Below are 27,458 nucleotides of genomic sequence, written 5' to 3'. Positions count from 1 at the left end.
GCCCTAGGTCGCACACAGGGAGGCAGGAAAACAGCTGTGATTCATCCAGATTGATTCCCCTGCGCACCTACCCTGACTGCCTGCCTTTGGCAGCATTCGCTGTAATGACAGAATCTCTGGCATCATGGCTGCAACACAGAGGCCCTGCCATGTCCCTCCCCTCCGGCCTCTTTCAGAGAATATCCAAGTGATGTTTCCCCCAAGACTTGTAGCAGAGGGTCTCAGAGGCCACTCACTTTGTAGGCAGGGCTACGAGAGAACAGCTGTCTTTCTCATTAAGTTCTACTGCAGTCCCCACCTCCCCGCCATAACCTTACCCCCATCCCTGTCTCACAGAGAGTAAATCACCTGATGCTTTTAGCGCCTTTAGAACATGGCACACAGCTGTTTCCTGTCAGTACTCTCAGTAGGTGCTTGGACCTACTTGGTCCAGGGGCAGAGGTGATGGACCAGGTAACACAACTCGGCGTTACATACAGTACGCTACTTCTATCCATTAATCGCATCTGGGCTGTAAATGATGCTCCAAAGAAAACTTGCATAACACTTTCTCATTTAGACCTTATATTTGGAGTTCATGTGTGTGTGCCGTTGACTGAGCTCTGTTCAGTCAGGTCGTTAATGGTTGAGAATATTTGGCACGCTCTCAATCTACCTCTTAAAATCCTCAAACTCCTCTGGCCTTTATTACCTAGGCTGGTGGAAAATGTCTGCGGCTCAGCTTTCCTTACGTCATTTTAGGTCCCAGATTGGAATTGGACTGAAATGATTACCAAAAGATTCAAAATGGCTGCAAATCAAACAGAAATCTGTGACCGATATTTGTATGACATCTGTATTCAGTTTTTATTTATTGTGAAGAGGACATTTGGATTGCCTGACACTCCACAATGCCATTGACTCAACTGGTGTGAATATTCTTGAAGCATTGCTCCTTAGAGAACCCTGCCTGTAATTTTCGCTTTTGTATCTGCAATAAATTGGGGGCTTCTTTATGAGCCATGTCATAAAGAATTGACTTCAAGGGGTCGAGTACAACAGATTCCTCCATATCTTGCAGGAAAATAAACAACTTATTCCATCTGCACTCCTTAGTGAGTACTTTAGGTGCATAATCTAGTGCTGTCAAATTGTGTTTCAAATACAATGAAATACAGTATAGCTGTATGTTGTTTTTAACAACTATTTTAGAAACAAACCCCCAAAAAAGTAAGAGATAAGTGTTGATGTGGTATTCTGAAAAGACACACGAAGCAGATTTGGAAATGTTGCGCCATCACAAGATCTTAAAACAGTAATGTCATTCTTAGCAGATTCCATGTCCATGCCAAGAGGGGCTGACCTCGGTGCTCTCTCTAAATTTACCCCCAGGATTCCCGGTCATGACCAGTGACCTCCTACAGTCATGATGACCACCCACAGATTGTGTCCCTGTTCTGTTTGGGTTCTACAAGCCCAAAACAGTCCTTTCATTGATCACTAAATCTCCTTAATTACTGTTAGCCAGGATCAAACAAGTCAAGCAGACAAGCACCTGTCATCCGTGCTTCAGGTTGCATTTTTTCAAGATTTCTAATATTTCTATGCTGCATTGTCTTTCCCTTTCCCTTCTGTCGTCAAATGACAATGAGTTATAAACTCTATTCTTAACTCTTCATTGCCTAATAAAAAGAGCTTCTAAGCTCGCTGCAAAGTTTGGTGCCCTGCAGACTGCAATAAAACCACACTTTTATGGTCTTGCTTAGCAATACCACTACTGAGGAACAGCAAAAAAATAAGGAAAAAAGCAGTGACAGTAGAAAACAGAAAAAGTCCTTTCTTGTTTCCTTATCAGTTGCATGTCATCCGACGTTCCAATTTAGATAGTAGCGTAGGTTCAGTTTGGAGATAACCGAACAGGCGAAACGAATTGCTGGAAAGTATGAGAACTTGTGAACATGGGTGTAGTTCTCCCACAGCCACAAAGGCCTGTGAGGGGATGGTTATGGGAGAGGGCTGACAAAAGGGGGAGGAAGATTTGGCTCACCAGCATTCTTCTCATTTAAAGCTGTAACTACATGCTCCACACACACACACGCACACACACATACACAAAAGAAGGCACTCGCGCAGTCTGGGCTGGGTCTGGTTGCTTGCTTACAAGGAGAGGCACTCTTGGCTTCATGGTGGAACAGTGATAACCTGACCTTTTTTTTTTTCATCCCTTTTTCATCCCTTTTTCCTCCCTGCTTTGGACACAAGGAAGGCTCATGTCTTTATTATAGACATGATGGGCTTCGTGCATTTAAGGACTTTACTTTTCCTGCTGGTCTCTGTGGCTCAGGTTTTGATTGTAAAATGCCAAGACGCTGGGAACAGTGGTAAGTAAACCCCCTCGCTTGTTTGTTTTAACACCTAGTTGCCTGATAGGGACAAAAGGTTAGGGTTGATGACTAGCTGTGAACGTGAGCTTGTTGTACTTTTGTCTTCTGCTCTCATGGTGCAGCCGTTTGGCATAACTGACAACATCCCCCATTGGCCAGATTATTTAAATCAATTAACCGGATTTTTTTTTTTAGGCGTACTGCTCCTGCTTACCGATGGAAATATGATTTTAACTAGATAACCAGGCATTGGTTGTTTCTCTCAAGACGCATTCCTCCTCAGAGGGGAGGGAATTCTTCTTCTGTACTGTACATGATAACTTGATTTCTTCTGCCGTCTGTGTATAGATGGATGATAACGTTATCACAGTATTGAACATGAAAGGCAGCTCTCTCTCTCTCTCCGTCTCTGTCTCTCTCTCATATACTTTTGAGTGGACTGTTTCCAGTTTCAGAACAAGAGTTATAAGAGACAAACAAGTCGTGCTGTCAGGGAAGCGGCAATGGGCACATCTGTCAGTGTTTTGCCAGTGAGGTCACCCTCAGGCACTAAAAATGTGCAGCGGAGAGACAAGGCACCCCAGCAGCTCTTCTTTAAGCCCTGGCACATTGTGGCCCAGACCTGGTTGAGTGTTACTAACTAACATCCCTCAACGTGTACATCTGCCCAAAGCATTTCGACACTGGAGCTCGCTCACGCGTCTTTGAGGGAACACGGCCTGCATGTTAATCCAGTGCAGATGTGAAGAGACATGGCGGGGGGGGGGGCATGGGGGTCTGGGGGTGTCTGAGTCACACATGCATAGCCTATTGGTGGTACATTACACTGTAGGTTGTCCCAGAGGAGCTGGCAACGCCCATGGATGGAGCACCTCAGCACCTTGTTTTAGTTGAGCTATGCTCCTTCCCCCCCACCCCACACACACACTTCCCGCTTTCAGTGTTTTATCCACAGTGATGTCAGAGGATGATGTCATGGGCTCAGGGCTGAGAGGGTATGGGTAGTGGAACATTCATTTTAGGGGGCCTCTGTTTTCCCTTTTCTTTTTGAGTACCAGTAATGGCATCGTTTTTCTTTTTTGCCTGTTAGTCCATCGGGAACAAATCAGTGTTGCTTTCATTTCATCACTGGTATAGGAATGCATTTTGTTTGTAATTTCTTCGGGTGGTGGGGGGTAGGGGGGGGATCACTTCAAGTTCACATGTGTTGGCATCACAGAGAGCGCCACCTTGTGGTTAATGTCAGAAAGGGCTCCAAACATATTTTACGAGGACCCTCAACAATGCTGATGCAATAATATTGTCTGTGCAGTTGTGCAATTGTATTGCTTTGAGTATTTTGTTTTTATTATGACACTTGATAGAGCTTTTACTCTAACATTGAGAGACAGGTATTTACAGTTATGTGGCTTTTTTTTTTTTACTTAATGCTGTTATTAATCACGTATGCCATGTGTTATACCTATGACTGCCTCACATAATTGTTGATTTGTTATTTTAATTTTTTTGGCCATTTCTGAAAAGTCGATAAATGTTTCACATACAATGAAATGGCCAAAATAGGAACGCCAGGTTTAATAAGTTGAAAGAGACACCATTTAGTTTATTTTTCCAGGGTTGGTCTAACCCAGAGTCATCCATTAGAAGAGTTGCGATATTGAGGGGGCAGAAAACAGCACGGTCACGTGGTTAATGTACTCGTGTGAGCCCATAGACTCCAATGCATTCTGTGAACTTCCGGTTGTCCCTATTTGAAGCCTTCAAATAGGGACAAACCAATAGAAGTCTATATAGAAGAGCCGCCATTGGACTGGCCCCATGAAGTGAACGGAGTTTGCGTAACTCTGTCTATACTCTAGGGCTCATGGTCTAACCGTGGTAGAGGCATTATTGCCATCATTCATTCCTCCACCCCATAGAAGGGGAACTGGCTCCCTGTCCATATTTGTTCATGTGAAACAGAGCTCAGACATCTTGCAGTCTCATATCCGTGGTCACAGAATAGTTTGCAGTACAGACAAGCGTGGAAAGTTGGTGGCTTTTGTTGTAGACCAAAGGGAACATGTGGTTTGCCAGCACTACAGAAGAAAGACAATGTGCTTTTGTGTGTTTTGCTTGGTTATTACAGTTACATCTCTGTACCACACAGCAAGCTTACAGAATACACTAGCAATATGGCAGCGATATGGACTCTTATGTTTAACTTGTAGATGTTCGGAGGCACTTAGACGTGCTTTCTGCTCACCAGTTATTTGATTTAACCACTTAAAACCTACTTTATACTTCAACAGACAATCGTGTTGTGAAAATAGCCAGCCTGCAAGCTTACATGTTGACAAGTTGTGAGCTTGTAGATCAGCTATTAGAAAACTAAAGCCCAAAATAGGCATGCCAGGATAAAAGTTGTTAAAAAAGCCACACACTTGGTATGAGATTTTACCATCACAGAATAAATCAAGCCACACCCACAATTCAGAATATCATTTTGCATTTCCAAACTTCTCAAACGTTTCCTCCTGCAAAGCTTCAGAATAGTTGAAACTTGGACAAGCAATGCAGTATTGTACTATAAGCCCACATCTACAATTACCAGTGTTTCTGTATTTAATTGAGACTTTTATATGGAAAATTGTTACTTCAAATTGAGTGTGGTTGAATGTTGATGAAAGTGAGTAATTGCAAGCAGACACACTGTCTCCAGAAACTTGGAACATAGCAGTAATATTTTACGGTTCTTAAAAACGTGGAGGGAAAAAGACAGCAGAAAGTTGTGGCGAAGGGTCGTGAGGTTATTTTCCTTCTCTGAGGAACCTGTGGTTGATGACTGGAAACATGTTCAGAACTAAAGTTGAAGATCCCGGACGGTGATGAATACGTTGTACGGTTCTGAGTAAATGCCCTATGCATGCACATGTGCTAGAGGGTTTATATTCACAGGAGGAGTTCAAGACAAGAAGGTAGAAGATACGATAAGTTACTGAGGTTTAATTAGCAATGCCAAACGTCACTGTCAAACAGTGGTGAAAAGTAACTAAGTACATTAACTCAAGTACTGTACTAGTACAATTTTGAGGTATTTGTACTTTACTTGAGTAATTCCAATTTCCAATACTTTTACTTCTACTATACTAGATTTCAGGGGGAAATATTGTATCGTACAACTTTAGTTTTGTATTGTACAACTTTGTAGATTGATTATTATTACAAAACATACATTAACCTCTGCAGCCCTATATACATTTCGGCAAATTTGAAAATAGCCGAAGATGTTCATATATTTGAAAACGTAAAGTGGGACATTCTGCATAATGAGTACTTTCTATTTTTGTAAAGTACATTTTGATATCAATACTTTTGTACTTTTTCTCAAGTACATTTTGAATTCTGGATTTGTACTTGTAGTTCTACATTGCAGTATTGATACTTTTACTTAAGTAAAAACAATTGAGTACTTTTTCCACCACTGCCAAACGCCACTGTCTGACACAAAATATGTTTCAGACGAGGGTACAGTAGAGCCCCTGCTGGCCCAAAAACAATACAATACCAGCAGTGGAAGGTGCAGTGTGTGCAAGTCAAGATGTGGAGTAAGGTTCAGGTCTGTGAACATGAAGGGGGAAATGAACTGGCAGATGACCATTGACTCCAAAAACAAAAAACGGCAGTCTTTGCCCAGTATTTAACCCATGGAATATTAAACTGTATGTGTTTGAGTGTACAGTGCACGTGCACTACAGACATGTGTGTGTGTGTGTGTGTGTGTGTGTATGGGACAGCCGCACTCCCGTCCCACAGACTAACTAACGCTGTAAAGCTTCTTCAAAGATGCCACTTAGCACCGTACATCAAAGAGACCAAACACTCTTTTGTTTAGGCTTTTTGCGTCTTCTTTTCAAATGAATGCTCTTACTTTAGTCACCTTTTCCTCCAGTGCCTGATTTGAAGATATTTATCATGGCCTGAGGATTAAGTCAACTCCAACATTTTCCCCCAGCTCACATCGGAACTTGTGACCAAGGAACAAGTATTCGCCGCTACGAGTCAACAAACCTGTAAGAGGTCACTCCTCCTAACTCACAAATTAGTTCCAGTTGCCGCTGCCACATCACTGACATCGTATGCAATGGGCTGTTTTCTACTAGAGCCGAAATGTCCAAACATGTGAATTCAACCAGGTCCGCAGACGGCCACTGATTAGAAACACATGCTGCATTTTTGAGCTATGACTTGGTTTACACGCCTCTTCTGAAGTTCTGGCTCACCAGATTGTACAGTACATTGTATTGGGTTGCACCTTTGATGCGCTCCGGCCGCGGGTTCTACAGAGTTAGTGGTTGTCTGGCCCAATAGCCCGCGTGGTGGCACTGACTGAACCCAACGTGACTCGATGGCACAGGCAGATGGAGCTTTTAATGCGGCTCACGCCTGTGAGGACCGCTCCATGGGAACCACTTATAAACCAAATCATTGCAGTCAGCAAATGGGAGGCTTGGGGTGGGTGGGGGCGGGTGGGGGTGGTGGGGGATGACTTCCAGATGTTAAAATAGTTGCTTTGGCAGTATTTGGAGAATATTAAAACGAGGCTTGGACTCTGCAAGAGCTGGAAGGGGAGGAAGAAGTTAAAATGGCTGATGTAAGGCATGGTGTGCCAGTGTCTCTTTAGGGTGAATCTGCACACAGAGTGACAGGATGTGGAGTTTACAGAATCCTATCTTGCCCTATACGTGCTCGTGGGAATACCATGTCTCCTGTGCACCCGCGGCACACGCCTCTGTAGTTTCGAGCTAACCAACTATCTGTCTGGAATACCATGCAATTAAGGGCCCTCCTGACAGTTCTCCTGGTCCCTGAATGGCACTTCCTTCCAAAGTTGCTCTGTCATCCACTCAACCTGTCTTGGATCACAGGACAAGGATGCAAACCACATGTTTCAGTCCAAGATGCTGATGAACGCATCGAGTTTCCCAAATGAGAACAAACCTCCAAGATTAGTAGAATAGTACTGGGATAACAGGCTATAGCAGGGGTGTTCAAACCGGGAATTGCCAAGGTTAAAAAACTTTAATGTAAAAATGTCCCATACTATACTGTTCGGGGGCCGTTCATAATACAATTCAGGTATGAAGCTGTGGGCTATATAAAATTCGTCCCAGGGCCGCATTTGGCCCGCGGGCCGCTCTTTGGACACCCCTGTGCTATAGTGTCAGAGAATATCCTCAGTGTTCACGAATGACAATACATGTAAATTCAACGTCCACACATGTCCAGTAAATGTCTCTCTCTATTGACCCGTAAAATGGGCCAGAGTCTAATGGTTAAAATTGTCTGAAGTCAATCAAAACTAAGTGATCTTGGTCCAAAGTTACACTTGATCACATTATACATTTACCAATAGCAGTGGCTCTCATACAGTAAATGAGACAATGATTATCATGGTGGTACATTAAGATGCTATTGAGAGACCCTCGCTGGTGCCTGACAGCCCGCACAGCTTTGGGGGGTGTTGACACAGCTGGTTGTGGTTTTTCGGCAGAACTGGGTGAAGACTTTTGGCCTCTTGAGCTTATCCACTGTAGGCTGGCAGGCCTTAGTATAACGTTGCAGTCCCTCGGAGCGTGTTCTCCGTCTCTCCCCTGGTGATCATTTCAAAGGCTGCTGTAGTAATTGCATTAAATCCTCCAGTTTTGCAAGACGTTACGTCCAATTTGGGACTCGCACTTTCTACGTGGTGAAGTGCTTTCAGCCAGGTAATGACTCAGCGGTATCAGTCTCCTGTTTTTTTCAAATGAACACCATTTTAATATTAGTAAATTAAAACTATGAGGCTCCATGAAGTCATACAGTACGTAACATTACCCACTTCAAAATGTGACAATAGCCTTGAGAGTAAAGTTACACAGAGGCCCAACTTGTTTAAATGCCACAAAACGATGCATGGCAGCCATAATTGCAGCCTTTGGTCAAACCTAAATTCTAAGTTGTAGCTAGATGTATATATTATAGCTGTCGAGGGTTGAACAAGTAGCACTAAAGGTTATGGTGGGTGACAGGGGCAGCAATGTGGTCTCATATACGTTTCCATCCTTAAAAACTTGTTGGACAGCTGATTGACTTAATGGTAAAATACCTTGTAAGCAGCACACTGAAATGGCTTAGTGTGGGCTAAGTCCAGTGGTGGAAAAAGTACTCACATGTTCTACTTAAGCAAACGTATCAATACTGCAATGTAGAATTTCTCCGTTACAAGTAAAAGTTTGGTATTCAAACTTCACTTGAGTAAAAGTACAAAAGTATTGGTATAAAAATTTACTTAAACTACCAAAAGTAGAAAAGTACTCATTATGCAGAATGTCAAGTTTTCAAATGTTTAAACATCTTATGAAAATAGCAGATCTACAAGCTCACAGATCTACAAGCTCACACAATTCACATTGCGACCTTGTAGATCTTCTATTTTCAAATGGCCGAAATAGGGCTGAAGTGGTCAATGGATGTTTTGTAATAATAATATAAATCTTTTTTTTCTGCCGACATGTTCTTGGGCACCTTGGCCACCCAAACCTTGCCACACGAAAACTGCATTGAAGCTACATTGTTTCACTCCACTGCTAGATAACTCAAAATTGGAACGTCTAATTGTATTTATTTCATAGCCTACAGGACACGCTCCATTTTTGTTTTATTATAGAGCATACTATAGAGTAGATGAAGCAAGGTATTTCTCGAATGATGTCCTACCGCGGCACCGCCATGTGTTGCTTGTGCATGACGCCTGTACTGAGTTGGACCACATGCCTCTGAATTCCTTGGACCAGTGCCAAGTGCTTAGATTCCTTCTCTTGGGTGTTTGATGGTTTTTGCCGTCGCTTCACTTGAACTCAGTGATAATGCCCAGAAAAATAAAACGTGTCGTACAATAAATGTACTAACTATTTTCCCTAGTACAACCAATGGCCATTCTCCAAGAGGTTCATGTTCCTGAAGAACAATTTTGAGTTCCCTCAAAGTGATCTTCAACACATGCAGTGTTGGAGTCGCCACCGCACGACACAGCCAGCTTTTAGCAGAGACAGTGGTGGAAAAAGTACTCAAAGTTATTACTTAAGTAAAAGTATATCAATACTGCAATGTAGAAATACTCCGTTACAAGTATAAGTCCAGAATTCAGAATACATTTTGAGAAAAAGTACCGTACAAAAGTATTGACATCAAAATGTACTTAAAGTACGAAAAGTAAAAGTACTCATCATGCAGAATGTCTGATTTCAATATTTTGATCCGAGAAGTAGGGGAGTACAAGTAAAAGTATTGAAAATTGGAATTACTCAAGTAAAGAACAAATACCTAAAAATTGTACTTAAGTACAGTACTTAAGTAGATGTAGTTAGTTACTTTCCACCACTGAGCAGAGGGTATATGGCGTCATGCTCGTTGAAATATCCCCCACAATTAATCTCACACTGTGTGCAGAGCAGATACATTTCAGCCTAGCCACAGTCATAATGTTGCAGAGAGCTTTGAAGCAGTGGTTTTCAACCAGTATGTATAAAATTAAACCAAATGGACCCGTCCAATAACTCTAAGTTATTGTTAAACATCTGTATTTAATTTACAAGAAAAAAATTGTCTATACAATTAGAGAATGTAAAACAATTGTTATTTTAACGTTTGCCTGTTGTCTCTCCTATGGTAACAACATCAAATCGTATCCAACAACAACACAATATTATTTAGTTTTGGATCCGCGAGGCTAAATCATCAAATGGTGGTCCGTGCGTGGCTCAAATGCTGAATATGTAATGGGCCTTGATATGAAAAAGGTTGAAAACCACTGCTTTGAGGCATTCAGCAAACCAAACGTGTTGAAAAGTATAGGACTGTGGCTCGAGGCTTTGGCATGCTGCCTCCTGCTCCAGTGTGAAATGGTCTGATTTGACTCTGTGTGTGAACATGTCAAATATGCATTGAAATTCAACTTTGTTTTCTGAGGAAGGAAACTTGTGGAAAGGAACGAGTGTCCGTTTGTTTGATCAGTGTAGCATATGTGAGAGAGGGCCACATGATATGAGAGAAATTCAAATACAGAACGTAAAAAAATTAAAAAATAAATCATTGGTTGCATAGTGAGTTCAACATCAATTGAACAAATCCATTAAATATTATATATATATATATATATATATTAGCATTTGGTAATTTAATACAATTCCCATTTATTATAGGCTTTTTAAATGTATCCATCAACAAGCTGCAACGCATCGCGATGTGGCACATTGTGTGCTTGTACTGTAGATGTCTATTTTCTTTTTTTCACGACAGTTGATTCAATGAAATATAAAATATTAAAAAATATATAAATAAAACAATAACCAATCTACAAGCTCAGCTTGTGGATCGGCTATTTTCACAGAATGTTCGCCGAAAGTTCATAAAATGTTCGCCAGGGTCCAGAATAGGGATGAGAAGGTTCATGTGGTTAATTGCTTAATATCATGTCCGGTATGGAAATAAGTTCCTCGGCAGAGAGAGAAGGGTGCATTGATTCTTTCGACACAATACCACTCTGTGCCCGTCCACCCACCAACGTGCTCAACGTCCAGTCAACGTCTAACAAACGGCCACACAGTAAAGCAGGCCAATGGGATGTGGAAATGTCTGCATGTTTTCAGTGAGTCATGGCTACTGTCTGTCTGATGATTTCACCAAATGGAGAAATTTGCTACAGGGTGTGCTGAGGGGAGAGGGGCACTGGTCAAATGAAACGAACTGGCATCATTAACCATTAACCACTTAAACCCCACTGAAAATATTTCACTGACCAGAGTCCCCCAGGGATCTACTCAAGGCCCTCTCCTTTTTTCCCCCTCTGTACCAAATTGCTTTGTTGAAAATAGCCCATCGATGCTGAGAATAGGGATGCTATTAGTTCAAGTAGTTCACTGCCACATATAATTGCTTTTGTTAGCCATCATACTAATGGATTTGGCTGTTTTGTTTCAAGGCGGATTCATCAAATAAAGTATTCCACACCCTGCCAGTGGTACTTTAATTGTGCTTATTTGCTTTGTAGTGCACAACATCGCCAGCAAAGACCGTTAAGGACTCAGTCTTAACGAAGAATTTAAACTTTTGCAAGATGACACACCAGGATGTTGTCAAAGTTGTACATGGTCTGCTTGCCCTTAAAATTGTATCCACATGGTTGCAACTGAATATAAACTCTTAGCTTTTTCTTTACAAAACATAAAACATAATATCCAAACATTGGGATTAAAGCAGAGCCGTATGAGTTTTGCTGAAGAAACAATAGTCTGCTGCATTACCTTCTAATTGCTGCGCTGGATACACAATTTACATGTTCTGCCTGCATGGGCTTAACTTCATCAGCCAAGACAGCATCAAATCAACAACTAAACATATCAGGCTTAGCAATAGCTTGAAGTGATTAATGAGGACGTCAGGTCTCATGTCTCTGTTCTGCATTTAAACTGGACTAAAGCAGACCTCTTAAGGGCTGCAGCCTGATTGTGTCTTAATCTCACATCCCCCTTTTAGTTTTGAGTTCCGGGAAGGGGGTCAAGAAGCAAATAATAGGGTAGAATGATGAGAAAAGGCTATAATTCCATTTTATCTCATATATCCTTCCATTACATATCATATTCCATTACATAGAGTCTAGCCTAGTCGTAATGACCAACAGAACCAGAGATTTATAGTGGACTGGTGTGTGTGTGTGTGTGTGTGTGTGTGTGTGTGTGTGTGTGTGTGTGTGTGTGTGTGTGTGTGTGTGTGTGTGTGTGTGTGTGTGTGTGTGTGTGTGTGTGTGTGTGTGTGTGTGTGTGTGTGTGTGTGTGTTACTAAAGCCAACCCCTTACTCAAGCTCTTCACTTCTACAGTTTGTATGTGATGTATGACATACAGAGCTGGATCCACCATATTTCATAGCCTCAGTGGCTTTGTGAATAAGGTCGATTACTTATTTTAATAATCAAAAATGTACTTTGGAATCTGTGAGAGGCTTGTTTCTATAACAATGTAGATGTCTTCTATCTCAGAAACAAATCCTAAAATGTAAGTGCGTCATGTCTGGATGAAATGCATGCATGTCTTTCTGCAAAAAAAGCACAGAGCAGTAAAAAAAAGAAAAAAAAAAAAAACAGTTTTGACTCTACAGCCAATACTCCTTTTCCAGACAAGGGGTGTGTGTGTGTGTGTGTGTGTGTGTGTGTGTGTACGCTCGTGTGCGTGCGTGTGGGGGGAGGGGGTATAGCCCACAACTCTGCATCATGCCAGTGACTCACTCTCTCTCTCCTTCTCCTTCTCCCCCCCCCCTCCCATCCCAACAGACTGGTCTATCTCCCAACACAGGAAGTTCTGTCAAACTGGAATTTCCTCTGGAAGAGCATGTGTTTGGGCTTGGGGTTGTAACTTTCTTTTAATGTCCTGGGTGATTATTGTGATTGCAGGCGAATGCTTCAAACAGACAGGGGAAGATGCTATGGTTTTTGTGCGTGCGTGTGTGTCTGTGTGTGTGCGTACGTGCGTGCGTGCGTGCGTGTCTCCTGTTCTGAAGATGTGCTTGGCATTGGGGTGCACTGTGCAAACATCTTGGGGCGTGTTGAGCAGAAGTGGTGAAAACGTGTGAATGATATTTCCATGGAGGTCTGCAGCCTTTTTGCCTCTTTGTTTAGCTGAATGGAGAGCATCTAGTTTTGGTAATGTGGTGTTATCTGTGTGTGTGCCTGGGCTTACCTTATCAAAACATGCAGTCATGCTGCTGTGTTTACTGATATCAAAAAGTCATTGTACACAGTGAAGTCTTGCATGTGTGAGAGTACAACCAGTCTGTGAGAGTACAACCAGTGGTGGAAAAAGTACTCAAATGTTTTACTTAAGTAAAAGTATAAATACTGTCATATAGAAGTACTCTGTCACAAGTAGAAGTCCGGAATGCAAAAAGTGCTTGAGTAAAAGTATAAAAGTATTGGCAATTGTACTTGAAGTACCAAAAGTAGAAAGTAGGCCTACTCATTATGCAGAATGAAAGTTTTTAAAGTAAAAATCACACCTGTGTGAAGTAAGTGGTGCAACTCCGTGTGGGAGTCCCCGGAACTGACAGACCCGCAGGAACGCGCCCAGGGGGCCAGGCCGGTTCCGGCGAGGTGACCTGGGCTAGGACAGTTTGTCCCTTTAAGCTTTGGCATCGACTGCTCTTTTTGAAATGGGATAACACGGGATATTGTGCTGTGTCTTCTCATCTAGTTTCTAGTAAATTGTAAAAAAGTGCACTGGCGCCTTTAAAAGCTCAAAACATTTCAATCACTGCAAGAGTCAGCATGTTTTTTTTTAGCAGTGGTTGAAGATGGAGAGCTAACATAGAACGAAACCACAACACTCTTACTGAGACATTAAATTAGGACATGCAGGTTTATCACTGAAATGGGGTCAGTTATTAAATAGGTCAGTGTTTGCTTCTATTCTGTCCTTCGACGGGATTTTGTCTTTTGGAAGATATTGATTCCAGCTTCCGCAGCTGTCCATGACATGTCAAACAACTATGCAATGACTGCTAATACAGTAGAAAGGTGGGCTTTCAGCAAACAATCCCGCAAACAAATCTGCCAAGAAATGTTCCTATTCTCTTGGCAGTGGAAGATTAATGCAAGAAGGCGATCCAGAGGAAAAATCATACTGTGTAAGGAAGTACACCATAGTGTTTTAGTGCCAAATTGTACAGTTAAAACTGGATGTGAATGGTAATTTCCTCTTCTCTGTGGTGGTTTTCTATCAAGATTTGAAAGTGCAGTTTGGTATCAAAATGTCACAAGGCTCTCATTCCTCATCGGGTCACATGTATCTTAAATATCTTAAATTAAATTAAAACTGCATTTGATCCAAAAACATCAGATTAGATCAAGTGATTTAGGCATGTATGCACTTCCCTCCCTCAGATAACTGTGCAACTCCAGTCTGCATTTTTCAGTTGTCTGTGGTACAATCAAGTAAAAATAAAAGGAAAAATAAATAAAAAATAAAATAAAACAGAAGGAAAAAACGTCTGTCTATCAGGCTGGAAAATTAGCTCTCGAGATTCATTGTGTTTTATCCTTTTCACAGATACAAAATGTGTTTAACCACATGAAGCCTATCCTCCCTATTGTGGGCATGTCAAGATTCAAGAATGCCATGTCAAGAATAGGCAAACATTTGCAGATCTACAAGCATGCTCACACTGTGAGCATGCTTGGGGGGGACAAGTATAGACCCCTGGTGGACCCCGGTCAACAAAGTGTAGACTTTAAATGCCATTTTTCAACCTATCTTCATATAATTGGTCCTCACTAATGATCATGATAAAATAGCACAATTTGTTTTCTACTCAGTCTGTGTCTCATAGGAGGGCTGTGGGCAGTTCAGAAACCCACCCGTCCACCAGTGACATCATCGATGGGGAATCCAAGCTAAAAGAAACTGCAGGCTTTCTATTCCTGAAAAGTTGCAATGCGAAAATGGAACCCATCGTTCTCACGACAATTCAAATCTGAATATTAAAAAAACAATAATGTTGTTTAAAAAATATTCTGCCTAACGATAATGTCGCTGGTGGATGGGTTTCTGAACTGCCCACAGCCCTCCTATGAGACCAAGTAGATTTTTGTTTTGCTATTTTATCATGAACATTAGTGAGGACCAATTATGAAGATAGGGTGAAAAGTGGTGAAGTGGTCCTAAATTTAAGTGGCTAAGTATGCATTTTGTCAAATAAATATCTCACCCCACCACTATATGTCGCCTTTGCCGTCCAATTACCTATGTCCAATGAAGCGAGAGGTATGTGTGGATTGGAAAGTCCATCACAGTAGTGTCCTTTTGACCCTATCAACTCACTCTCCCCTCTCTCACTCCGTGTGTCTGTCTCCAGCTTTGACAAAGATGTAGGGTTGCTGTAAACTTCAAGGGCTGCATTCAGCAAAGAGAAAGTGATAAATCCTGTCAGTTCCCCCGGGGGGCTAAAGGCTCAGAGTGATGTCACTGTGCCGGGAAGGGGCCCCACGGTCTGCTCTCTAGCTATTCTCTGTACTCACATCATGTCCTGGCTGTCAGGATTATGTCCCGTTCCATACACACATATCCATGCTTATTGCCTTTGTCGATAGTCCTCTCAATCAACTATTAATACTATGAATTCATATGACATTCAGCTGCAAGCAGCGATAAGTTGGGGCCATGCCATAAAAGTAATAAAGAAAAAAATCTATGTCTGTCTTCTAATTAGTAGCGAAGTACTACTTGATACTCGATACAATGACCGCATTAGGACTAACAAGTAATGTTACATAGAGAGGAGTGGTGTCATACTCTTCCAAATGAACAATATTATTATTGGAGACTGGAGATCACTTTTTTGTTACCCCCACGAATCAACCATAAGTAAGTAAGTAAGTAGCCTTGCCGAGCCATGAGGCCCATAGGGCAGGAGCCTATCTCCTGTTTCTGTAGCGTGAGGCAGCTTGATGTACAAGTACACCCCCTGGACATGACGCTAGTATGTCGCAGGGACTTACCCTCAATCCAACCCTTGATGCTGAGTGTCAAGCAGGGAGGCACTGGGTCCCATTTTTAGAGTCTTTGGTATGACCCGGCCGGGGATCGAACCCCGACCTCCCAGTCTCAGGGCGGACACTCTAACCACAAGGCCACTGAGCTGGTCAACCATGCATGGTCCATATTTTGGATCCAATCAGGTTCCGTGTTCCAGGCTAGTGTCATTCACTGATTGGAGACTGAAGATGACGTCAGTTTTTTTGTCACGCTGATTGGCTGAAGGGGTTGTCTGTCAACGCTGTACTCCCGCAACCAACAATGCATTAACAGGGTCCTGACTCCGCACAAATGAATGGTATTGCGATTTCAAGCAGGAATGGTTAACACCCCGAACGCCCGGGGTTATTTAATCAATTAAATCAAAGCGCCCAGCGATTTATAGCAGCGGAGCACATTTAGCGACGGACCGGATGTGGCTGAAGTAGCTTGATGTAGCCAAAACACTCTCGATGCGATCGTTTGTACTCGTTTAGTCACAGCATGTAGTATAGCAAATTGCTGTTTCTAAGGAATGCTGTGTGTGCTTTGTACCAGGAGAGGATGAGGGAATTAAGCGCAGGATATGGCTTTATCCATGCATCAAAGTTAGAATGCTGAGAGAACTCCTGGACATGTACAGTAGATAGCTTGACCATCTGGGCTGCAGTCCAAGCGTACAGTATGATACAGTATGTTGCAGCAGAGTACCTGGGAAGAATAAAACACTTGGAGAATACATAATACTTTGGAGAGTAGCTGATGTATGGAGCTCTTCTGGCAATAGGTCACAGTTTCCATTGCTTGAGAAGGTTATATGGCAGCAAAAACGTTGAATGAAGATTTTCGTTTTTCCCTAACAAGATCCTGTTGCTGTCTTCCAAGCACCTCTGCAAAGATATTGCATTGGCACGGTTGATAATAGCCTATTTTTGGACTGTTAGAGACATTTTGTATTGTACAACTCCAGTATACTAAATCCTGTCACATGACATGAATTAAACAGGGGAATCCCTCACTGTTCTGACTATGAGCTGCTCTGCATGAGCAAAATATTTATATATTCCAAGGACAAAGATATTTGTTACATTCTCTTTGCCTTTGAACCTTTGCATTCATAAGTAGCTGTTTCTAATGTGGCCATCATGAGTAATCTAAACAACTTCAGCCCTATATATACTGTATACTTTAGAAGGGAGTTCCAGCCGCGCCTCTAGCCTATAGCGGGCCAGTCTGGTGCATCTCAGGAGCAGGACATATAACAATTAACAATTACATCTTCGCCAGGTCTTGACCTGACGAAGATGTAACTTACACATCGAAACGTTGTCACTTTTTACCTGCACCCTGATATAATAAAATAAGGGCCTAAATCGTCTGAGCTGCTCCAGTGCCTTCTTGTTCGCATACTGTATACTTTGTTGTACAGTGAATATAGCCCATCTACAACCTCACAATACGACACGTAGATTATGTTTGACAATCTTTGCCTATAATGACATGCCCAAAATGGCGAGGCCAGGTTGAAAGTGGTTAGCTCCTAAACTGTACAATGTGAAAGAGCGTGAATTGAAGGATGAAACTGTGGCTCCACAATCTGTGGTCCAGTGGAAACTGTAAATATTTATGGCACACATCCGTTGCTCTGCCTGGAGGGCAGGCAGCTCCGTTACATGATGCAATGCAACGCCGCTGCCTGACCAGCTGCATCCACTCTGCACGCTTTTTGAAGAACCACAAAAGGAATGAGCGGGGGAGAGTGTGACATTCAGAGATATATGAGAAAGACAAAACATAGGAAAGGTGAGGAGAGAGAGAATGAGAGAGTAAAAGAAGAATTTTGAGGGTGAAAAGTCACAGTATATACAGTTTAGACTACAAGGAGAGTGTGTGTGCGCGTGTGCATGCATGCATGCGTGCGTGCGTGCGTACATGTGTGCGTGTGTACGTGTACGACATTGTATTACTACTAGAAGCTCTACGGGTCTCACGTCTAACGCCACAAATGTGTCGCAGTGGGATCCGAGTGAGACACTTTGTCTGTGCCCACTGACCGTGTGCTTTCCATGCTGGGCAGGAACTGTATGTTGTTGTTTTCTGTGTTGTTTTTGCTCCGTGAATGTTGTGTGTCCGCTGCTCCGTGTACATTATCGGGCCATCGCGTAAAACCACGGAGCTGGGTTCAAAACACACGGGTAGTGTTGGTGACGTATCGTGGCCGGCTGCAGAGCATGGGCATAGGCAGCGCTTCCGCTTGCTCAGCATGCGTCACGGTCTATGACTTGCCGAACTGAACTGCGCACGAAATGTTTGCTCACATGTTACCGGCTCTAATGTATATATGATAAGGTACTTGTGATGGCCAAATGTCTACACGTTTAGTAGTATTTGAGAAACAGAGGACTATTTTCTTGAAAGAGAAATTGGCACGCCTGTGTTCTGTAGCGCAGAAGTGCCATTAAGGACGGTAACGCACACCCTCAAGTGTAATATTGCGATTATACAACAGTTACTCTTAAAAAAACCACTTCAACTCAATTTCATTATAACTAAGATATTTGAGAATAAATAATCATAATTGTCAGATGTAGCCATTACGACAGAAAATGTCCCATGAAAACGCTAGTCTAGCTACTCAGCCGGCTGCTGTGCGAGACTCTCCACAACTGATTTTTATGTTTTCATTAGGGGCCCGGCGTTCCATCATCCTCGTTAAAGCACGGCTAGATAGCTATTTCAACCAATCAGATTGCTTCCTCGAAACGACCTGTTGTATAATCGTGCTTGTGTGAGCCCCCAGAGTGAGCCCCAAGATTTAGGTATAGTGTTAAAATGGCATATATTCTTTTAAAGGCAACTATAATAACTCCCAAGTATAGCAAAACCAACATGTGTGCGCGTACATGCACTGCGTGTGTGTGAGTGTGCATGCAAAAGACACAGAGAGGCTGTGGCATCCTTTGGTTCCTGTAGCAAGAGGGTCAAACTAAATGTGTTGGCAGTAAATCTCATGTGCCTTGGGGTGGGGGTTGGGTGTTCCTCTCAACTTATATATAAAACGCAAACCCCCTCCCCTTGGAAAGAACGATAATGATCCAACACGTGCGTTTCATCTCATGGCTTTAGTGAGTCAGATCCATGACTGCATGCTCTCCAATGGAAATGGACACTCAGCCTTCTTGAGAGGTGTGCTCCAGATCAGACTATTAAAGATCTGGGGACTTTTTATATACCTGAACTTTGAACATTCTGTGGATTTTCTGTGGTCTGGGGTTTTCTGAATAATTAGCCTAAAAATGTGCTCTCATTTGCCCGTGGACAGTGATGTCACCGTCCACTAATCCCGCCTTGTCAACTCACAGTGGTGGCAAATTGTTATTTTTTCATCGCAGCTCAAAAGGCTTCAGAACACCTCAGCACACAGAAAATCCACTGAATGTTCACATTTCAGGTTGTTTGGGTGTAAATGAGGTCATAAAACAAATCTATGAAAATAAATGTCATGAAAGCTTGAGCCTATACTGTTACGATTCGGTAGTAACTGCGTATTTTTGTAGACACTAGGTTTCAAACCTAGTGTCTCTATTCTGGGGCAGACATTTGTTAAAAATAGCCAAAATACAAGCTCACAACACGTCGCACGCGGGTGAGGAGATTTGGTGTCGAGGGAAAAGTGGACCTAGTATAGAGTTCTCGGGGGACCTCGGTCAATAGAATTGAAGTGGTTAAGTGTTCTTTGGCCTTTGGGTGAGCCTGAAGTTGTAGTTCAGAATTGCTGTGTTCCAAACACTTTGAATGAAGAGTTCTCATTAAGAAATCATTCTGACAAGTGATGGTCACCGAGGAGAATCTGTGGAACCTTGTCCTCTGGTACAGACTGCAAAGATATTGCGTCAAAAGACCAACAGGTGTTTATAATCAAGACATAGCCTTGCCTAATAAGATAATAAGAAACAGATCCATTTGGTAATCTAAAACCTCATTTGAATGTTACAAACCATCTGGCTGCCATTTTAAGCTGATGTAGCAGGCAAGGCAGTGCATTATTGGAATCCCTGGGCAACTCGACACAATAGTGCTTAAGAAATGTCTTTAGTAATCCTGGTCTCTAAACTGCCTCCGCCTGGCCAGCCGGGGTGCCTGATGGAGATGAAAGGAACTGGTTGGAATAACGTATTCCTCCCACGCGCTAGCTCCAACCGGGGAAACTCCCCCGTCAGGTGAAAAGAAGCGGCTTGGACTCATGCATTGAAGGAAACAATGGTTTGTTGCTCTCCCCAGGTTGGCAGAAGGAGTGTAGCGCCCAGGATTACACTAGAGTAGACAATTGGCACTGGGTGGAAAAAAATGGGTTGCAAAAATCGTGGGATAAAAATGTTCTTGTATGAACACTTCATAAACATGAATTCTTCCCTTTGGGGTACAGTTTGAGTTAGAGCTAATTTACCTTTTGTTCCTTTTGTTGAAGATTAATTTATGTCTTCAAGCTACACAGACACAGTGATGATGAAATAAATAATGTAACTTAGGTTTTACAGTGGATCTTTCAGGGATAGCTCAACAGTGCAACCTTTATCTGGGATTGCGTTCCTCCGTTAAGAATCTAATCAAAGAGCGGAAAGAGACAAACAGACAGAAATATAGGCAGAAAGCAGGCCAACACATAGGCCTGCACTTGAAAAGTTAAGCAGATGTGTTCAGCTCTGCTGCGAGGTACAGCCAACATGCCGGACAACACAGGCCTTGCATTCTTTCCTGCAGTTTGCCCCACTCTGTCTAGCATCAAGCCTTAGTGTTCGGCTTGTGAGTTTGACCATTTTCTGATCTACTTAATGGATGTGCTTTTCACCCACTGCTTTCGTGGCATGCAGTATACAGGGCTTAAAGCTAAAAAGAATCCCAACTGAAGATTTTTTGCAAATCTGCACTGATCTCATTAAATGACCCCTATGGAATCCTCAGGACTGAGAACTTTAAGCCCTGAGTATAACTGAATATTAAACATTGATGATGATGACTGCCAGCTATCTCTATAACCAGGTCGTCAGTGTACTGTTTGCGATATGGTTCTAGGCGGTTTTCCTTTTCTGGGGCACAGCAAAACCCTGGTACATTTTATATCCATGTTCATGTTCTGTAAGTAAAAAAGTTGAAGAAAGTTGTCAACTCATCAGGTTGAATTATTATCTGGCAGAGTGGTTGTGCCGTCATCCTTCATGCCTGGCGGACATTAGACTTGTGTGTGCAAGACTGAGGGACCACCCTGTGGTCCTTGCATGCATGAACAACACATTGCAGATGCTGTAGATCAGGGGTGCCCAGACTTTTTTGACTTAAGAGCTACTTTAAAAATGACCAGCTCAACAAGATCTACCCACAAAGAAGTATGATCTCATTGCTGAAAATAGTAAAAAACAAATGTAAGAAATGGAAATAGTTGTTGTATGTCTAACTTTGTAATGCTACTGATGTCTGTGCTCAACACTCTTGAAAACAAATATTCCATTGTGGCTTAATAGGTCATTTTTTATGTCAATCAATCAAGTCACCTCAATTCAATTCAAGTGTCAGATGCCAAATTATATATTTTTTAATTTAAATTATATATGTTTTAGGGGCATGTCATGTGATCTACCTGCACAGCCTTTGTGATCTACTGGTAGATCGCAATCTACCTTTTGGGCACCCCTGCTGTAGATCAATTCATTATCAATTATGAGGGACATGTAATAGTAATTTATAGATTCAACTAGAATGCATAATGAGCACCTGTTGGTCATTACGAATGCATAATGGGGGATGTTAATAACCAGCAATGTGGACGTGGATAGAATACGTTGCACTGATATTGCACAGCGTCAAATTTGGACCAAAGCCAAAAATGCTAAAACTGTGAAATTGAAGAACAAGTACGAACACAATCACCCGAGCACCGTTTCAGTCTAGTTAGATCTGTCGTGCTCCGGGCTATAATGTTCTCTCTTGTCACGATGAAAGACTGTAATCTCACTGCGTATGAATCATGGTGCACTACCGTATATATTCATGACGAATGCACAGAGCTGAAATAATAGATTTTGTCCCGGTGTGTGCACAATGCAGTGGAAACAGCTTTCCCCTGTGTGGCGACTCCAGCGTTTATTCTTTCACATCTGGCTATGTGCTTAGTTGATGTAAAACTCTGGGGCGCCATGACCCTTGTATATGTTAACGCTCATGCTCTGCCTAACTGGAATGCTTGATGTCAACCATTTTCCGTCCCTTCGTGCGTTGATTTTACTTACAGATATGTATATGTGGAGTGGATGCTTATATGAATGCACATGAGAAATGGTGCATTAAATCAAAAGTCAATATATTGGTCAACATGGACATGCATGTTTGACTGTAAGATTAGATTATTAATGTGATTATTGAGATAAATCTATCATATCTATAGAGGATGACTATATTTTGATGGAGTATAGAGATAGTATGCTGGCAATTAAAAAAATAAAAAATAAAGTTGCAGGTATATCTTGCAGCCATTCACTTTGAGGTGACGGGAGGGAGCTAGTGCACGTGAGAGCAAAGTGTGTCAACATGTTTTGCGTGGACAGATCAGTGAGTTCTGGACCTAACCTGAGAGGATATGAATACCACATGTTTGATGTTCAGCCAGAAGACGCTGTGTTGCGATACGGTTGCAAATCAAACAGACACACTCGAGAAAGCTGAATACCAATTTTTCACACGCCCGTCCTGTACCTGCAATTAGGTTTCACATACATGGAAATGTAAGCAATCAGATTTGTGGCAAATTCAATTATAACCGTTCACACCTGCCACCCCCAGCCACCGCAACGGCTCCTGTGCTTACATTGCATGACAAATTACATAATGTAGTAAATGTACTATGTACGGTGAACCAGTGATGTGTGGGTTCCAGCTCAATAGTATTTAGTGGTTCCAAACAATGTGACGAGGTACACTCGTGTGCTGTGCTGTGTATTATATGTGATTATGCAAAAGGGTAGGAATTGATTAATAGTAGTAGTAGTAGTAGTAGTATCATTATACTACTACTATATTGGTACTTTTTGTGTGCACTCATTTCTCAGTACAAGGGTATTTGTAACAATTCTTTCAAAGCAGTTAAACAGATTCCGGACAAACGTTTTTTTTTTCATCTTTTTTATGTAGACAGTAGACACGTATCCATTTGTCACTGAAAAATCAGACCCGTCTGAAGTGAGTGCTGTACTGTAGCCTACTTGTGCTGTACTGTACTGTACTGTACTGGCTCTCCTCCCTGACCTCTTTGTGTATGTTATGTGTGTGTGTGACGTGTGTGTGTGTGTGTGTGTGTGTGTGTGTGTGTGTGTGTGTGTGTGTGTGTGTGTGTGTGTGTGTGTGTGTGTTAGGCTGCACAACAGTGACACTTGGTGGTGTTAGGACCCAGGGTACCCCCACGGTGTTGCACCACTCACTTCACACGGGTGTGATTTTCGTCTTTGTGCTGGCCTGGAAGTGATATTGCATCACATGCTCAGCTTGCCAACTTGAAAGTCACGTTACGTACCTTGCATTTCTGGGTATAAATAATAAACAGTGTAAAACTACACCATCATGGCCACTTTCAGTTAAATGAAACTGATTATAGTCTTTGAAACATAAAGTGTACCGCAATGGGTTAAGGATTAAGGATTTTAACAGGAAGATGGATGATTCACTTTGATCTTCAACCCCCCTTCTTCCAGTGTTTAGAGCAAAGTGTGTTATGACAGCATGAAATGACATGTTATAGAACCAACGTGGCTGTCTGTTGTGGTCTGTAGGTTGTAATTTATTGAAAGTTGAAAAAACAGTGAAGAAAAACTAAAACCATGCTGCTAGCCAGAGTGGTTGCAGAGTAACCTAGGTGTAACCATGTGTGGAACCACACTCACCATGGGGTATGGGGACTCCCAGGGGTCCTTGTGCCGGTTCCAGGGGGTCCCCAGCTAAATGATTGTTAGGATCCAATGGACAATCATGGATCTGCATATGTGTATATTTGCACACACACACAACGAGTTAACTTAACCCTGAGGATTTTACAGAGCAGATTGGGGTACCATATATACAGTAGCAATTTGTCAACATCAAACATGATGTGGCGGTCCTTGAGTTTAAACAGTTTGAGAATTACTGCCATTACAGTGCCACAAATTGTTGTTGTTTTATTTTACCTTCATTTAACCATTCAAGAAAATATTGGAATGTTTTCAGTAAGACTAAATGGTACTTGTTTCTATATAGTGTTCCTCTTTGTCATCAAACTTTGATAGATGTTGTGTATTCTCTCAACTGCAAAAATGTTTCTCAAGTGAATCTTTAGCAAGCTCATGGCATGCCCAAACAAGGAACACATGGTTGCCCTTGTTCAACCTTTGGATTCTGGTGTCATGGGGCCAGCAAAGTGAGAGCTTGTTGTTGTTCTGTTGTACTTCTGCTTTGTAGACCGGTGGTGGGAAAAGCACTCAATTGTTTTACTAAGTAAAAGTATCAATACTACAATTACAATTTAAGCATTTCCTAATCCAGAGCGACTTACATTAAGCAAGAACAAAAAAGCATGGCAATACATCACATACATAACAAGTAGTTATCATGAAACATGATACATGGTTTGAACATGGTGGACCCTATTGGAAACAAGTGTAATGCTTAATTGGGTCGTCCACTCAGTTAACAGCCTTTGTATTGAGTTTGTGCTTGAAATGTACTGTAATTCTGCAAACTGTTAATAAATTCTTCAATCAATCAAAACATGCGTAAGGTAAGAATGTAACAGTGGAATATCTATATAATGAAACTGTACATATATAAGTGCTATGTCTACATAAAATGCTATTCTAGTGCAGTCTACATAAAATGCTAAGTCTGTATAAAATGCTATCTAACTACATAAAATGCTTTAAGTTACATAAGTTGAGCTTTTGCATATGCCTGTAAGGTCGTCGGGGCTAGGGCAAGTGCTACAGGCCATGATGGAGTCTGAAGAGGTGGGTTTTCAGACTACGGCGGAAGATTGGGAGTGAGGCTGCAGTTCTGATTGTAATGGGAATACTGCAATGTAGAACTACTCTGTTACAAGTAAAAGTCCAGAATTCAAAATGCAGTATTGGCATCAAGTAGAAAGTACAGTCACTGTGCAAAATGTGCCATTTTCAAATCTATCTATACATGCACCTAGTCTCTGTATGTATGTATGTGTGTAATCCAAGTAACTCGAGAAACGTTGGCAAGATTGGTAAAGGTTGGTAAAATTGTACTTTACTTAAGTAAATGTACTTAGTTACTTTACACCACTGTTGTAGACACTGTAGCGTTCTGAGCGATGGTGTACAGTGTAAAAAAACATTGTAGTGAATGATCATTATCTATGTGTACAGCAGCCTCGTTACTGCAACGTTCCGTCGGCGCTTGTGGTTTTGGAAATGTCTGATTACAGATCTATTCACTTCAGAAGCTCCCAGAATGCCTGTTTTGTCTTGTAGTCCGCAATGAGTCTATAATAGTGTGGGAAGAACATTTTCCATTATGACATAATGACATTAAAGGGTTGTTTGATCAGTGCCGGGGTAAAGACCAAGTGGGATCTCTAATTTAGGCTACTCATTATAGGCTAATCACAATCATTTAAGTCCTGTATATGCCAGTCAATGACATCTAATAACACATAGACATAAGGCTGTGTATTCTATGTTATTCCTGCCAATCTGGCGAAACTCCTGAACGTCTAACTATTTTAGACTCTTAAAACATTTCAAACAAACAAACAGCAGATGTGCTGTACAAGTGCACATTGTGCTTGTGGATCTGATATTTTTGTTATTTATGTTTTATAGAAATAATTCAAATCAATATTTTATTATAACCTACAGAGTATATACATAATGCACTAGTAAAAATCACACCCGTGTGAACTGAGTGGTGTAAGGTATTATATACTGTAGCCTGATCAGCTCTGATCTGACGTAATGGCTGACGTAATGAAATCACACCCGTGTGAACTGGGTGACCGTAGCAACCATGCTCATTTTTTGAGCACAGACTAACAAAGCCAGTCGTAGGAGTGGTTTACACCACTCAAAAATCCAGGCAGCAGAAGAGAGAGAGAGAGAGAGAGAGAGGCACAGAGAGAAGATTAAGACAGAGGTTGGGGGAGGTGGGGGGGATGTGCAATTTTGGACAGCCGCAAGCCTCCCACGGGGGAACATGGGATAGGAACATATCACGACTGTGGTCGTTTCTCCTGGAGGAAGCCCCCACGTCGGAGACGGACAGGGGGAGAAGCCTAGACATGTAGTCAGCATGCTACTTATCCATTTCAACTTTTCCTGGCCCGAGCTACCTACCGCTTCCCCTGGAGAGATGCGTGGCTTTGTTTATGGAAGCCAAGGTGAGGAACGTGTTTGAACCAGAGTACAACACCCCCCGAGACAGAGACACGCGCGCGCACGCACGCATGCACACACACGCGCACGCACGCACGCACGCACCCCTTTCTCCATGAGGTCAGAATATTAAAGAGGCAGGGCTCCATGAATGGTTCGGAGCAGTGGTTCTCAATTTGAGGTCCAGGGAGCTGAAGGGGTCCTTGAGTGGGTAGAATCCAGCTAAGGGGTCCCCAGCTAAACTATGATAGAAACCATATGGGTCTGTAACTCCAAGAGTGGTTCAAACTTACAAATAATACTCTCTCTACAGCATAGATTGGGGTCCCGTCCCAGAGGAGCAAAATTATTATATAAGTATCAAATAAGTGCCTGTGGCCTAATGCATATCAAATTAGGGGTCCTTGAAATTAAAGAAACATTGAGAATCACTGGTTTTGAGTCCCCCCCACCAAGTAAGTCAAGTCTTTAAGTCAATCATTAAAACCAAAGCACACAGGACAGGATGACAGATAATCATAGGTTGTTGAGTCGCCTTTGAAGTGCTATACTGACAAGAAGGCCAATAAAGGGGGCTTGTCGTTGCCCTTGTATTTGACCCTTCGGAACGCCATGCACCGGACTGAGATGGCTGAGAAGATCTCGACAGTTGTTTTGTGAGAGAACAGGGCCTTGTGAATTGCTTCATCAGTGAACCAATTACAGGTTGGGTCAGAGGTGAGCGAAGATTTACGTCTGGCTGTGTCACCCAGGGGATCTGAGAGCAGAAACGCACGGCACAGCTGCCTCAAAGCCACCCGTCAGCACTGCAGCTGTAACTCATCTGCATCTGGGCTCAGAAAACCAGCCTGTTGTTCCTTGTGGAATTAGCCGTGTCAGTCAACCGGGGCACGCTGGTCTCAGTGGAATGACACACTGCTCTGGACGGAGACAGAGACGAAATGGATTCAGATGTGATATCATTTAATAAACGCATTCTGTGGGCATTGTTTTTCTGGGCATTTTTTAAACATTCTGAGAAATGGCTTGTCACTCAGATTGGGGGGGGGTCTATGTGGTCATAGTTTTTTAGTTTAGTATTTAGTTTTTTTCT

The 27,458-nt window shown here is 42.2% G+C and overlaps 1 protein-coding gene across 1 annotated transcript in view; it reads left to right on the top strand.

Moving 5' to 3' along the window:
- The first annotated feature begins 2,093 nt into the window (after positions 1-2,093).
- LOC306934710 (uncharacterized protein) overlaps positions 2,094-27,458 on the top strand; it is a 69,781-nt gene continuing 44,416 nt past the window's right edge. The window contains exon 1 of the mRNA XM_079517402.1: positions 2,094-2,360. Within this exon, the coding sequence (XP_079373528.1) occupies positions 2,267-2,360 (94 nt within the window). The 5' untranslated portion in view covers positions 2,094-2,266. The remainder of the gene's footprint in view (positions 2,361-27,458) is intronic.

This window comes from Electrona antarctica (assembly GCF_951216825.1).
Source record: "Electrona antarctica genome assembly, chromosome: 13".
Classification (NCBI taxonomy): Eukaryota; Metazoa; Chordata; class Actinopteri; order Myctophiformes; family Myctophidae; genus Electrona; species Electrona antarctica.
This window is presented reverse-complemented; position numbering and strand designations above follow the sequence as displayed.